Here is a 14436-nt window from a genome sequence, read left to right as displayed (position 1 = left end):
TCTTATTTCCTTTGAAATGTAATACTAGTACTAGTAAAGCATAGATCCATTTATCTTCAAAGTCAAATAACACGTTCATGTTTGGTAAGTAAATAGCTTAACCTGAGGATATAGGTGGGTTGTTCAAAGGGAACAATAGGTAGTTGCTCACAGGCCGCTCCTTGTTAGGTTCAGATTTTTATTACCCTTTACATAAAACCACTCCCAGCAGCAAATAATAGATATTTTTTGCTATATCATATTTGAGTTCAAATGTCATCATCGTCAATGAGTCATTAGAAATACATCTACTTTGAAGATCTCTGAATGTGTTGAGTTATTAACACCTGCAATCACCAAACATGACTATGGCTAGTGCTATCATAACATACTCCTTTATCATTATGCAATAGCAAAATACAGCCCAAACAACAGCTTTTAATCACATGGACAGAGCAGCTAATGCAAATAATTTTTTTTTTTTTTTTTTTTTTTTTTTTAAGTGTGATACAATCATTGAATCAAACATACCACAACCAACTTTCAAAATATGAATGCATCTAAATCTTTGACCATATGCATTTAATGATGGTTAGTTAAATGCACATAAAATGACGCATTTACTTGCTCTCATCAATTTAAAGATGTTAAAAAGTTTTAGAGACCGCTTTCAGTAATTACAGATTTTTAGGTGAGGAGTTTTATTTGACCTCATATGTGTGCATATGTATGTGTTTGTAGTTCGGCCCTGTGCTGTCGAGCTCCCTCGATCCCAGAGTCTCAGGATCTGTCTCGCTCCTCGTCCAATGCCAGTAGCTTCACCAGCGTGGTGGAGGAGAACGAGCAGGAACATGAAGCGACAGAGGACTATGACACAGGACTGGTACGGTCACATACACACATTACTCATAATTGATCAATACATGACTCATATTCTATTTATAAGATAGGTACATTTTGGTATCAGAATGTTCTAAGGCAGAGAAAACCAGGTGTATTTAGACGCCCATACTGTTCGCTTGCGAATGCATACAGGCGTAACGGAATTTGCATTTAATTGTCTGAACAGATGTATCAATACAACTATATGATTTGGCAAGACTGACTGGTTCTCTTGTTTGCATATGTTTTACATTTTTCTGGGAAAAAAGGAGAGTCTTTCTTCAGCCGGTACGCCTCACAAACGAGATTCGTTTTCATACAGCGGCGTGTGGTTGGAAGACGGCCCTGGCACTACTAGTCAGAGCAGTTCACACGGTGAGACAGAACAAACATTTCTCCTCCCAACAACCCAAGCACATATCTGTTAAACTAAAAGGATCGCCTAATGATGATTTATGTGTTCGACTGCACGTAAAATGTTGCATTGAGGAGATATTCTTGATATGAGATCATTCAGAAGAGAGAGCATATAAATAGGAAAATATTGGAGAGCTATTTTTCACCTGTTGCTCTCATAAGTTGCAGATGTACTATATAGTCTGTGTAGTATGAGCAAATATTGTATCATAATGACTAAGGAAAGAAGGACTCCATGTACATGATCATTTCTTTTTAAAAATACTACCGTTTTAGTATTTATGTAATTGTGTTAAGGCTTTAACAGTCATCTGTTTCACTATAGGTCCCCTTCGACAGCAATCTGAACCTCGTCCTAAAACAGAGAGACAGCACTCGGTAAGAACATCTAGTCATGAAGATGCCATATATATATATATTCCTACAGGCTGCGCAGAATAAAAATGATAATAATAATAAACCTTGAATAATGTTATAAGTTGATCTCGAGAAAACTCAGTATCACTCCTTTATAGTCATAACAAGAGCGTTCTCTCTGTACCTGTGGACATCAGATTTAATGTCGTTTATCTTTGTATTTGATTTGTTCTGTGTGTGTTTATCCAACATAGAACTGCTAGCTGTCCTGTAGGCTGTAGATGACTTCGTGGATGTCCATCAACAGGTTATTATATGTTATGATGTGTTTGTTGGGCTGGTGTCATTTAAGTGTATTTGCATTGTTATTATAACTCTTAATGACCTAATTGGGTCTCTTTTTGTTAAGTTAGTTGTGTTGCTGTTTGTAATGTAGCATGCCATTTAGAAAATCACACAATAGTATTCAAAGGTTTGGGGTCAGCAAGATATTTAAGATCATTTTTGAAAAAAGCTGATACTTTTATTCAACAAAGATTGAAAGTGACAGTAAAGAATCCTGAAAAAGCATGAAGCACTACAGCTGTTTTCATCATTGATGATAATAATGAAGAGCAAAGCAGCATATAATAATGATTCCTGAAGGATCGTGTGACGCTGAAAACAGGAGAAATGATGCTGAAAATTCAGCTTTGCTATCACGGGAATTTAATTGAACTATATTAACCAGAAAACTTGTAATAATATTTCAGTATCCACTGTTTTTACTGTATTTTTGTTAAGAGACGGCTTTCAAAAGCATTATACAGGCTTACTAGCCCCAAACCTTTAACCTGTATATATTCATAAACCTTATTCTCAGTAATCAGTATTAATTCTGTCTTATTTTCAGCATTTTCATAAGCAGCCCTCTGCAGCGGTCGCTCGATGTGAGTCCTGAGATGTGAGACACAGATGTGAACAGCCTGGAGGCGTACCGTCGGGAATGTGTGCATCAGAGTATCAGCGCGCTCTTGTAAGGACTCGACCCCCTTATCTTCTATCATGTGGCTGTTGGTCTGTAGGCAAAATAGCAAACCTGCCTGGCTTGTGTTGAAGGCAGAAGAAGAACAGAAGAGCTGCCAGCAGGCGACGAATCACGCTTGATTATGGCCTTATCATAGGCTTGATTGCTTTCTTTCTTTCTGTTCACAGTGGCCCTCATTGTGTGGGTTTGGGTTTTATTTGTCATATATTTATTTATTTATTGAGTAGTTCTTTTAGTAACGGGGGTGGTACGCTGTCACAAGCTTTTGGCATCTTTCAGAATAACAAATGAGGTTCAACCTAAACCCATCATGCTTAAAATACACATGAACCTGCGAAGCACTGTAAAACACATCTATGTGTGGTTCTGTTTTGTCGCCTTTTGTGTAATGTTGTAGAAAAATGAATCTAGGTAAACGTTAAATACTGTTGTTCAGAGTAGTTCTCTATCTTGTTGTGTCGAGCACCCAAGTCATTTCCAGTCCCGTCCAATAAATGAAGCGTGGGCATTATAATTTATGATCAAATTAATAGACCAGGTGTGAGATGCTGTATACTTTTTAAATAGTATTTATTAAGATTATGCTGTTTTACTGATCAACATATTTTGTATGGCCACAGCTGTTTGTGGTCAGATTGACACGTGTGTGAACTGTACGCTAATGTAGTAGCCTCATGTTTGTAGTTTTAAGTTTTAAAGCTAGCAGTGCAGATTAAATGTCTCTCAACTCCACTATATTGAAGTCCTGAAGACCTTTTAGTTTATATGACAGGTGAGCAATATGAATGTAAAACTGGTGGATATGAATTATGGAAAACACTAGATCAGACTATATTCATCTGATGCTTTATGCTCAACAGCAGATGTTGGGCATTTTATTTTGTTTTCAAACACAAATGCGTGTTTCATTGATTACAATCAAAAATGCCCATTTTAGATTAGATAATCAAAATAATATTTTAGCTTTTAAACATAGCACTATGGTGTTAATGCTTTCCCATTCATCTCAGTGGCTTATCGGATACAATTTTTAATTTTTTGAGTCAGTCACTTGAGCCATAAATGTGATGAATTATTTTGAGCAACTATCCTAAGCTGCGACATTAGAACAGAAAGTCAGTCACTGGCAAAATATCAATGCTAATTTCTGTGTGATGCATATTTTAAAGAATACTATGGTATCTCTATCATCATTACCACAATTTCATGCCCAAAAACATGAAAATACCTAGGTTCTTTTTTGTATGACTAATTTCCAAATTCGCTTCTTGTTTGAAGAGCTTTTTTTCTCATAAATAATGCGGTTTGGATGATTTCAGGGGTGATGCTTCTAAATGTTTCTGGAAAAGTTAAAATATTTTAGGCTGGCTGAATCCATACTCGAGCTGTGTCAGTTCCCGAAGTCTCTGCTGATTGGTCAAACTGTTCATAATGTGTTTGCACATGCTAGAAACATGAAGCACAAACTTGTTCCAAACAAACACCGACTGCTTTCTGCAAGTGATTGTGTTCTCCTTTACAAGTGCTTATTATGCTACTTTTATGAAATGTTTCTCTGTAAATACATTTTCTCCTTTTTTTGTAATAAAACAAAAGAAATTGTTTAATAAAGATCAGAAGGGTTCATGGAATGTTTATTGTGCTGTAATTTACATTATTAGGAGTAAGATAATACACACAAAAAATACACACCCAAGAACATCACCAGTTATAAAAAGAAACACAGAATGAACATTAATGGTTCATAGTTATGAAACCCAAGTACAGACTTCAAAAGCTTTTCTGTTGTTGTTAGAAAAAAATAAACAACTGGAGAGTGTTTCATAAACCAAGTTTACTTTATAAGTCAGGCTTATTTCAGTTAGTCAGACTTATTTTGAACCAAATCAACTGACAGTAAGTCAGACTAACTGAAATAAACCTAACTTGTTTGGTAAACTTATTTTATGAAACCGGCCCAACTACTCTTAAGCTGTAAACATTTACAATTATTTTGAACAACTTCAACTTGTAATTGTTAGCCCTTAATCTTCTTACAAATCTTGATACAGTACCACCGCAGCCCGAGGAGTAACTATACTGTTAAAAACAAGGCCTGGTTTACAGAGGAAAGTTATAAGAACTGACAAACTATTAAAAAAAAAGTATTTGCTCATACTCATGTTGTTTCATAAGTATACGGTTTGCTCTCTTTTTCACGGTTTGCTGCATTTACTGAAATATCTGTTCCTCATGGAAAGCGGAATATTTGAATATTACTTCAGAACACAGCGCAAATTAATGTGAATGATTTTTGGACTACTTTCTTATTCTATACAGCACCTTGTTGTTCTATGGAAAAGAGCTACTTAAACAACATGAGGGTGAGTAAATGAATTATCCCATTAGTATTTCACTCTATGCATTGTTTTTGGCTAGAATGAACTTGTTGCGAGACTTAATAGGCACTCTCTCTCACAGCTCTAGGTTCCACCATCTGAAAGGGGACGGCTCTCGAAGGACGTTGGAACCGCAGTGAACTTCACCCAGCAGTTTGTGGTACGGGGCAAAGTCATCAATGAAGGTACATTTGAGGCCCAGAGGCTCCAGAAGAGAACACACCTCTGTCTCCAGAGCACACCTGCCATTTACCTTCGGCCCAAACGGTTTTGGGATGCCCAGCTGATCCCCCAACACGATCATGTTCACCTGAGGGTGCATACATACAAAACAAAGGTCAATGCAATGGGAAAACTATAATATTAGATTCCTAAAGTATCTCACTGTAGAATATTGATGGGCATTTGGTATGACAGGTTAATAATACTTTAGTTATGCACTGTTTTCTAGATTGATGATAGCGATGAATGTTTCTTGAGCAGCAAATCTGCATATAGGTATTTCTGATGGATCATGTGACAATAAAGACTGGAGTGATGAAGGAGGAAATTTAGCTTTGCATCATGAATAAGTAAAAAAACAACAACATTTGTTTAAAAAAAAAAGTAATAATATTTTACAATATTATTGTATTTCTAAGTAAGTAAATGCAGTCTTGGTGAGAAAAAGAGAGTGTGTTTTGACTGATTGACTTCCCATTATAAGTCATAAAAAGCTCAAATGTGATCGGATGTTCGGGAAGTTCTTATAAATGTGCTGTACCATGTCGGGGTAGTAAGCCACAGCCCTGGGGCCTGTTTTCTCTTCTAAGACTTTAAACAGGATGGGCAAATCAATGATGTCTTCATCATCCAACCCCAGCTCTTTCTTCAGCACGTCTCTGTTCCAGTCAATACAGTTCTGAGTGAAAGATTAGATGATGCCAGCATTATTCTTTCTCATGAAAAAGATAGAAATATCAAGATACTGTTTGGATATGCATCTTAATGTATCGTGAATGTTGTTTCACTGACCTGCACGTATAGGTTTTCAGCCTGTAGCTTTTTGTCGCTCAGAATCTCATTTACAGAGATGGTCTCTGGCAAATCTGTTCAGGTAAAACCGTTAGCTAGGATGTGAACTGTGGTGGATGGTAAGCTTTTTTTGGTACAGAAAATTCGGGAGTGTTTACCTGGAAACATGACTGCTTCTCCAAGTCCTTTCTTTTGTAAGCTTTTGAAAACTTTGTATCCGGCGTCAGGGCTAGCCAGCAGCAACCGGAATTTCTGAACAATCAAACCATTTCAGTTAGCACTGTTTTGGGTATTTAAAAAAAAAAAAACACTGGCTATGTTCAGAATAATTCTGAACATATCTGTTTACCTTTCGGTCAGGGGCTGGAACAAAGGTCATGAACTCATCCACATGACCCACAACCAGCCAATCAGAGTACAGAGCTATCGGCGCTTGAACTTTCTGTGCCCACAGGAAGTCCTGGACCACTCGGGTCATGTTTCGGCCACGAGTTGCACTTAAAATTAAACACAAATATTCTTGTTTAATCAATCATCGTATATATTGTGTGGAGGCTTTGGAGAGTTGTGGTACTTACGTAGGGAACGCCACTCCAATGATGATCCTGCCAAGTGGGTAACTCTTCCCGTTGACTGTGACTGGTGGACTAACCTCCAGGTTACCGAAGGAGTCCAGACTGGTGACCTTCTCATTCAAAGCATGCCGTGTCACGTACCCAAAGTCTGGCCCCTGTGACACAGTGTTTTAGTGTTTCTATACATATTTAGATGCTAATGTTGGTTTTGAATAACAAATTTGTCTTTGTGCATTTAGCCTTCTCGCTCACCAGAATGGACTCGTAGGGGAAATCCTTAAGATCTCCGTCACGAGGAGAGTCTAGTACAACAGGGAACTGGTGATGGGGAGAGTCAATGTAGCCAAACTCAAGCTCATCCTGTGGAGCGTGTCAGTAGGAATTACTCATCTCATATGATAGTCATCCGACAAGCTTGTCTAGTTCACACTACAGTAAATCATCATATGACAGTTTGATAGTGTAGGAAAATCACTTTATCAAACAGTGGAATGCAAATAGAATTATCTTTTTTGTGTCAAAGTATTTTTCCTGTAAGGGTTCAAACAAATAATGTTTTAGAATATTAAATAACTGGCATATACACACATACTAGTTTAAAAATGTGGGTTTCATTTATTTGATAATAATAAAACGATAATATGCTTGTTTTGTTTTTTTCTAAAAATGTTCCTTTTTTTTCAAGATTCTTTGATGAATAGAAAGATCAAAGGAGCATTTATTTGTTTGTGTTTGTCAATTTAATGCATCCTTTCTGACTAAATGTTTTCTGTGAAAATATTTTACTTTTTATAGACTGATTGATCTCATTTTTATTGATTGAATGGATTGACTGATTTCGCTGACCTGCATCCAGCGGTCTCCTCGGTTCATGTACTCATGACATATTTTCAGTTTGTAGCCACACTTGTCCACCAGGTTCCTTATGCTCTTCAGGAAGGTGTAGTTATCATTTGTGCTGCCAGAAAGACAAAAGGAAATGATTAACCCCCATGACTTTACGAGACGAAAGAGGTGAGTAGCAGAAAATACTTGGAAATATCTGTATCTATTTCTAGGAAATGGCATTATTTGTTAAATGATATATGAAGGGTTAAAGAAAGGTTGGACTGAATCACCTGCACACATACACCTCCACAGGTTTGAGGGTGTTTGGGGTCATGATCCAGGGAGAAATATGAAATACAACTGTATCTGTGAAGATGGGCGTTTCAGGGAAACCCTTGTAAGAAAATAATTAGTATTTAGCGGTTATTAAAGAATTATATTACCCTCCTCCCGAAAACACTTTTTATTTTATTCAGTTTTAGTCCTTTTTTGGAAGAGTTTTAGAGTGTAACTTTTATTATATGACGGAAGTAGTTCTTGCAGTAAGTAAAAGAACAAAGTATGATGTCCTGTAGGTTGTGAGAGAGATCAGAGAGTCGTCTCCTTCGCTAACCTTGCCACAGGGCTCTAGTAGACTGAGGTTGATGGTGACGAGCCCATCAAAGTCTTTATCAGGGAAGCGAAGACCCTCTACAAAGAACGCTAGTTCAGTTTTGCCTCCCAGGTAGGGCACTTCCTGTGTCAGCGTGTCCATTCCCACCACCATGATATAGTCTTTCAGGAACAACTTCAAGAGTTTGTGCTCTGGTAAAAGAAAGAGATTTGATAAAGTACTAATGTACCAGTTTTCGCCTCCATCTAATTAAATGTAACAACATTATCAACTTACACACCACGTGCCTGAAAAATTACTATACATTTTCAAGCCTTCTCTTTTCCACAAATAATTTAAGGAATACTTTTTCCAAACAATGCATTCTGCTTTTTCAGTAGAGCACAAACTAAAAATTAGTTTAAAAAAAAAAATCATTAGAGTTCATAGTAAACACTATACAAGCGCCGAAAAGCATTGTTCTTTCAAAATCTATTCTGAAAATATTTTTTATCATATATATATATATATATATATATATATATATATATATATATATATATATATATATATATATATAATTTTAATTTTATTTTATTATTCACTCACTCCACACGTCATCTTCTTTTGCAGTTGTCCGAGGTCTAAAGACTCTCACGTTGTCTGAAGTGGTCTGCGAGATGTGCATGGTCAGTTTATAGCCTTCAGGAAGTTCAGCGGGACCGTTGGTGCGCAGGATCATCTTGGACATGTCCTGTAAATCTGCCATCAAAAAATATATACGTTTTTAGAATGATTCTCACTTCCTTCCCACAGCAAGACATTTGAAGAGAGGAGTCACATGTTGACTAAGCTAACAGTTCAATATGCATAGAAAAATACACAGCAATTGGGTGAAGTTTTTTTTTTTTTTTTTTTTTTTTACCAGTACTAAATAAACCAGAGTTTGATTTAAATTAAACCAGTAAAAATTCACTGGACTTGCACTGCATTCTGGCCAAATAGGATTAATAATGAACGAATAATAAGGAAGCATTGTTTGAAAATGCTGTTTAAGTACACAACACCCCAGGCTTTGGTACAAAGTCTATTTACACTTAACAACCGTCTGCGGCGAGACTTTAATCCATTTCATATCTGAAACTAGACATGCCCAGACTCACCTGACACTTTATTGATCTCAGCAACCTCACTGTCCAGTGTCTTCTGGTAAGTGGTCTCGGAGTCACAGTTGACCAGCAGAACTGCACCGTGGCCATTAGGACCCCACTTCCATGATCCCTAGATCCAAAATCCAATACTATCACACATTCTTCAAACAAAGAAAGCACTATGCAGTTGGAACACAAAAGAAGATACTTTTCGAAAGTCACTGAGGTTAAAAAAAAAACTCGGGCCCCTATTATGGAAGCCTGTTCATGCCACAAATGTAAAAAAAAAAGGAAGGAAAATTAAGAAAGGCAATTGCAACTTTTTATTTTACAATTTTCTCATAATACTGACACAGAACAGATCACAAGACAACAAGCAAACAAAGCTCACCTTGTTTGGATTGTTTTTCTCAACAACGCCATCGCGGTCAGCGTCTACGTCCAGAGATATCTCTGCAACAGAACCAAGACAACATGAGGCTTGCCTGTTCCTTCAGTCCCACCAGCATGAGGCTGTTTATGGTTACAGCACAGACACTGTTTACATAAGCATTATTCATAAACACAGGCGTAGCCTATGTCTCAAAATAAAAACATGCGAGACGTACCGACAGCTGTTAGATGGAGCACGGCGTCCCCGAGCGACTCTGATTTCTCTCCATAGTACCTCACAGACAGCTGAAACCGATCAGAATGAAACAAGCATACACTGGATTATTGCGACAATTATTGTGGTTTTCTTTGATTACTAAATTGATTCATTATTGTACTTATTGCATTTAAAAATGTGCTAAATATGCCTTCAAGTTGTGAGTGCTAGATAGTGTTGTGAAAGTGACGTGAGATCACTTCGACACATAAACCTCAGTTTCCTGCACAGACTAGTACCAGGGTAAACCACAGCGTATGCATCAGACTAACAAGGCTGACAAGGCAAGCGGTTTCCTGTCTGCATTTGTCAATGTCTTTCAGTTCTGTTTATTTTCTAATAGACTATTACCTGTTTTAGTGCAAAGGCTAGTCATACTTTACAACGAATAAAAAACATACCCAAATGGAATCTGCCCACAAACTCCTTTTAAATATTTGTGCTAGTGTGAGGATTTCTGATACAAGTTTAATATTTCTGGCCAAGTTTTCAAACATTTTACCTGGTTTCAATCTATTCTTTAGAATTTTCTTTCAAACACGGAAAAATTCCCAAGAATTTTTTTTCTGTGTTTGGTTCTAATGTAAATATTTTCTCAAACACAAATGTGATTGGATGCACTGCAGGTACCTTGGTGTCGTTTGCAGTCTCGCTGACTGCATCCATGGTGACGATGAGGACAGAGTTTGGGGTGAGGGGGTACGGAGCAGCGTTCCTGTCCCCGGCCGTGGAAGTGACCTTGTATTGCACGTTTGGGCCGCATTTTATCGAGAAGGATTTGGAATGCGGTGGAGCACACCTGTCGAAAGCAATCATACATACACAGACACATTATAAATGTATCCATTCCACTGTAGGATATTATACAATAGAACCGGAATGCACCATTTCATACCCAATTTAAATAAACATACGTTTTCAAATATCTGGAGTCGGCAGGGATACATTAAACTGATCAAAAGTGACATTAAAGACATTTAGGTTCTGATTCAACCTGTGGACCAACACTTCAAGACCATTTAGTAAAATACTATGCCAATTAAAATCTACAAACCTTTTAAACCATGAAAAACTAAATATTCTGACATGAATGAATGGATTTACATTAACAGCTCTAGCATATCACACCACTGAAGAGACTCTGGAGCAGGACATGTCACCAATCCAAATGTCATAATTACAGCATTAGATAGTGGGTTATTTATAATATATTTAGGATCCAATTCTATCTTCTAAGAGAGCAAGCATTAGTCATGATGATGTTGCTGGGGAACTGTCTATTTCAGTACTGGCTAATAAAAAAAATTGATAAAGTCTTTCAAAACCTAAAAGAAAAAAGCTATTATGAAGTCTGTAAAGACAATAGCCAACAGTGGCAGTTATAAACAGAAGCATTGAGACAGAACTCAGTGATGAATTTAAATAATGTTGCAGCACAACAAGTGCATTCATCCGTCTTTGGAACTTCAAGGAGAAATTCTTCAATCAATGACCCCCCTCAATTCTCCCAGCAAAAAAATAGTTATCCAGAACAAACAGATCAATATTGACAAACAGATCGATATCTGAAAATACTGAAACTTCAGTTCATTCCAGAATGATGTCGCCAATGAACTTTAGAAGCAGAACAACAATATAGCAATAAACCATGCTAGGAAAGTTGTATTAAATTAATATATAACATTTCAGTTGTCTATGTATAGGCTACATCACATGCATCCTTTTTAGTGACATTTTGTTTAAACGTTTGAGTTCCCAGAGTCTGAAATGAAATGCTTGTCAAAATAATAATAGTAATTTTGAAATTAATCCTTTTATTCTCTATTTGAATTCCTTAAATACATTCCTTTGATCTAAACTAAACTCAGTGGTCAGACAGTAACACACTTTAACCCTTTGCTTGATTTGCACTGAGAACGGTGGTTACTGTTATCCATTTGTAACATGTAAACTTTTGTATATCATATTATTGACAGTTTTGGTCACCATTCACTCATATTGTATGAAACAATATGCAACGCAAGTGAATGGATTCTGCGTCTGTCACATCCTCTCAACTTTTGTTCTCCACGGAAGAAAGAAAGTCAAACGGGTTTTAAAACCACACAAACGAGAGTAAATAATAAAGGGCTTTCGGGTGAACTGTCTCTTTAAATATGTCCTTCGCGCTATTAAAATAGACCGCTGTGTTTAACTCCCTTGAGCTGCGTCTCGTCGCGCTGTTTACAAACACAAGAAGAGCGCATCCATAGCGACTGTCCCTTTAAAATAAAAAATAAAACGTTCTAATATCCATATGAGTCTATTCATACAGTGCATGGAAATATTTTAGCTCACCTGTTTAAATTGACCGTTAACTCCGTTCCGAGCACATATGTCGTTCTTGTCGCTTTCTCAGTGTCAATTGTAAGTGATCGTCGAGACATGATGGTCAATTGCAAAGATGCTTCTTTCTTTCAAAGTGTCTTCACAATTCCCTTTAACCCTTTATGTACTTGAGACGTCGCCGTGCCAGAAATCCTATTGGTTGCCTGAATGCAGGTGCCCAAGTATAGGTCTCTGCAGGAAATTAATGGGAGTTACGAGATCAAGGTGTTTTTACACCATGATACCTGATTGGTTGATGTAATAGTGACGTTAGGTTTAGGGGTGGGGTTGTGTAAGGGGGATCATTTAGATTGCATGATTCAGAAACACCCAGCAGTTTCAAAACACCCACATGGTGATAAACGCCCACTTTTGCTCTGCAGAGACTGGTGGCTGGCTGTCTAGGGAAGCTGTCTGGAAACGCCCACATCTGAGTATATCGACTGACCGCTAGAGGGCGCTGTTAACACCAGCGCGTCGCGTATCAACTCTTTTGGCCAAGTATTGCACTGTGTTGCCTCAGGATAACAAACCGTTTGCTTCAATTTGCAAGCACATGATGCAAATACGATGACAGTAAATGTTTCGTAAGAGATGGTTTTGAATAAACCAATAAAAAGCAATTTAATGGTTTTAATATATATATATATATATATTTGTTTTTGGTGCACCGTGTGGAGGCTGCACATAGGCTACTGTATGTGGATGGTTGCATGCAGGCAAGCCGTTATTTTTCACCCCATCCAAAATATAATTAAGCTTTGTTAGTGAGTAAACAAATTTTCTTTGTTTTTCAACATTTATTTATGTGCTATGGAGGATATAAATGTTAAGCCTAATGGTTTGTTGTCTAGAAGCAACATTTAACACACCTGTTTTAATGTATCCATTATCACCCATGATATTTTTTTCCATACACTTTTTAGTTTTTCAGTAACATTTAGGTTGCACTATTGTTTATTGTTTAACAGCACTGATCTTTGCTATTTTTATATTTGCTTTAGTATTCAAAATGTGTAGTCAGTAAAAATATTTAAATAAATAAACCCCTGCATTTTTATTGTTGCATCATCACATAATGCTTGCATAAAAAATAAAAAAACCTAAAATATAACTTTTTAATACTGTGATTATTCGTTTATTTTATAAATGAGTTCAATTTAATATAAATAAAACTTGATCAAATGTTTTAAGTTGAGAGTCAGAGAGAATTACTTCTAGGTGCTTTGTTGTCAAGAATGCTGCCGATATAACCACTCCCGCTAAGTGACCATTTGTTAAAGTATTTTAATGAATAAATGTATTAAAAAACGCACTTGAAGTGTTGGCTTGGCTACTGCTGTACAGTTCCTTGATGCATTCAACATGCAATTTTTTAAGAACACAAAGAAAGGAAACAATGGATTACAATAATATCACATTACCTACCGGTCTACAATCACCTTAAGTTCCGTACCGATGACATGCACAATTTGTGTGGGTACATTAATTTCCAGTCGACAGGTCCGCTGAAACATGTTAGTCATGTCTGACGCCTTCTTTCTCTTTCTCAGACTCCGAGGTAAACTGACTGACCGTGTTTGCTCCTGCGACATGTCCATTGTTAAAGACTTAAAGACCACGTCTACAGGTCTCAAATAACCAGTTTTTTCCCCTGAGAAACAGGGGCGTATGTTGAAGCGGGAGAGAAAAGTCATGTTCTCACCTGTCCAAAAACTTGCTCAGAGCTATACAAATTCCTAGAAAGCATTTAGAAGCTAAACTTATCAGAAAGATTATAAAAGATGCCTAAAGAACTGATTAGTAGCTCAGTAAAAATGTAGACATGGTTTGTTTGCTGGAAAGGTCTGCAAGATTTATGCTGATTTGCCTTGCAACATCAAATAGTATTACTGATGTATGTCAAATATTTAGTTTGTCTGCATTATAATATAATTGAAGGCATATTCACCCCTTTCTATGAAAATCTGTGAACTTAAATGCTTGCAAGTATGCGTTGTTAATACCTCTAACAAGAATTAACACAAGTTATTACACAGCACAACGTCCTGAAGTTTTTTTTTTTTTTTCTGTTTTGAAGATATCCTGATATCTTTTTATCTGCCAAATGATCTGGCAGATGATCAGATTTAGAAAATGAATACATTTTAAGAGCAATTGCAAGTTCATTCCAAGCATTCTTTGTTAGTTCTAAGATAACTAGGTTTTATTGAACCTCAT

General features: G+C 36.8%; 2 protein-coding genes across 11 annotated transcripts in view; one reads left to right on the top strand and one right to left on the bottom strand.

Annotated features, from left to right (window-relative positions):
• Window positions 1–4288, top strand: part of LOC113097251 (rap1 GTPase-activating protein 1-like) — a 42374-nt gene extending 38086 nt beyond the window's left edge. For all 9 annotated transcript variants that reach the window (XM_026262486.1, XM_026262479.1, XM_026262473.1 and 6 more), the window contains 5 exons: window positions 721–862; window positions 1131–1236; window positions 1604–1656; window positions 1890–1942; window positions 2528–4288. In XM_026262486.1, coding sequence (XP_026118271.1) covers window positions 721–862; window positions 1131–1236; window positions 1604–1656; window positions 1890–1898 — 310 coding nt within the window. In that variant the 3' untranslated portion in view covers window positions 1899–1942; window positions 2528–4288. The remainder of the gene's footprint in view (window positions 1–720; window positions 863–1130; window positions 1237–1603; window positions 1657–1889; window positions 1943–2527) is intronic.
• On the bottom strand, window positions 3697–13858 carry LOC113097295 (protein-arginine deiminase type-2-like). 2 transcript variants are annotated; one of them, XM_026262538.1, is made up of 16 exons: window positions 13645–13858; window positions 10480–10648; window positions 9809–9878; window positions 9592–9653; window positions 9213–9330; window positions 8659–8811; window positions 8071–8261; window positions 7748–7851; window positions 7476–7587; window positions 6882–6989; window positions 6633–6784; window positions 6404–6551; window positions 6213–6306; window positions 6055–6128; window positions 5804–5941; window positions 3697–5350 (listed from the first exon to the last, which is right to left on the bottom strand). In XM_026262538.1, exons 1-16 carry the CDS (start codon window positions 13815–13817, stop codon window positions 5117–5119), a joined length of 2100 nt encoding a protein of 699 aa, XP_026118323.1. In that variant the 5' UTR covers window positions 13818–13858; the 3' UTR covers window positions 3697–5116. The 2 variants fall into 2 exon arrangements, with proteins under 2 accessions (XP_026118323.1, XP_026118330.1); XM_026262545.1 differs by lacking the exon at window positions 13645–13858 and adding an exon at window positions 12187–12352.
• Between the last annotated feature and the right edge of the window lie 578 nt (window positions 13859–14436).

Source organism: Carassius auratus, chromosome 6, assembly GCF_003368295.1.
Source record: "Carassius auratus strain Wakin chromosome 6, ASM336829v1, whole genome shotgun sequence".
In the NCBI taxonomy this organism is placed as follows: Eukaryota; Metazoa; Chordata; class Actinopteri; order Cypriniformes; family Cyprinidae; genus Carassius; species Carassius auratus.
The sequence above is the reverse complement of the archived record's forward strand: the minus strand, read 5'-3'. Positions and strand labels throughout refer to the sequence as shown.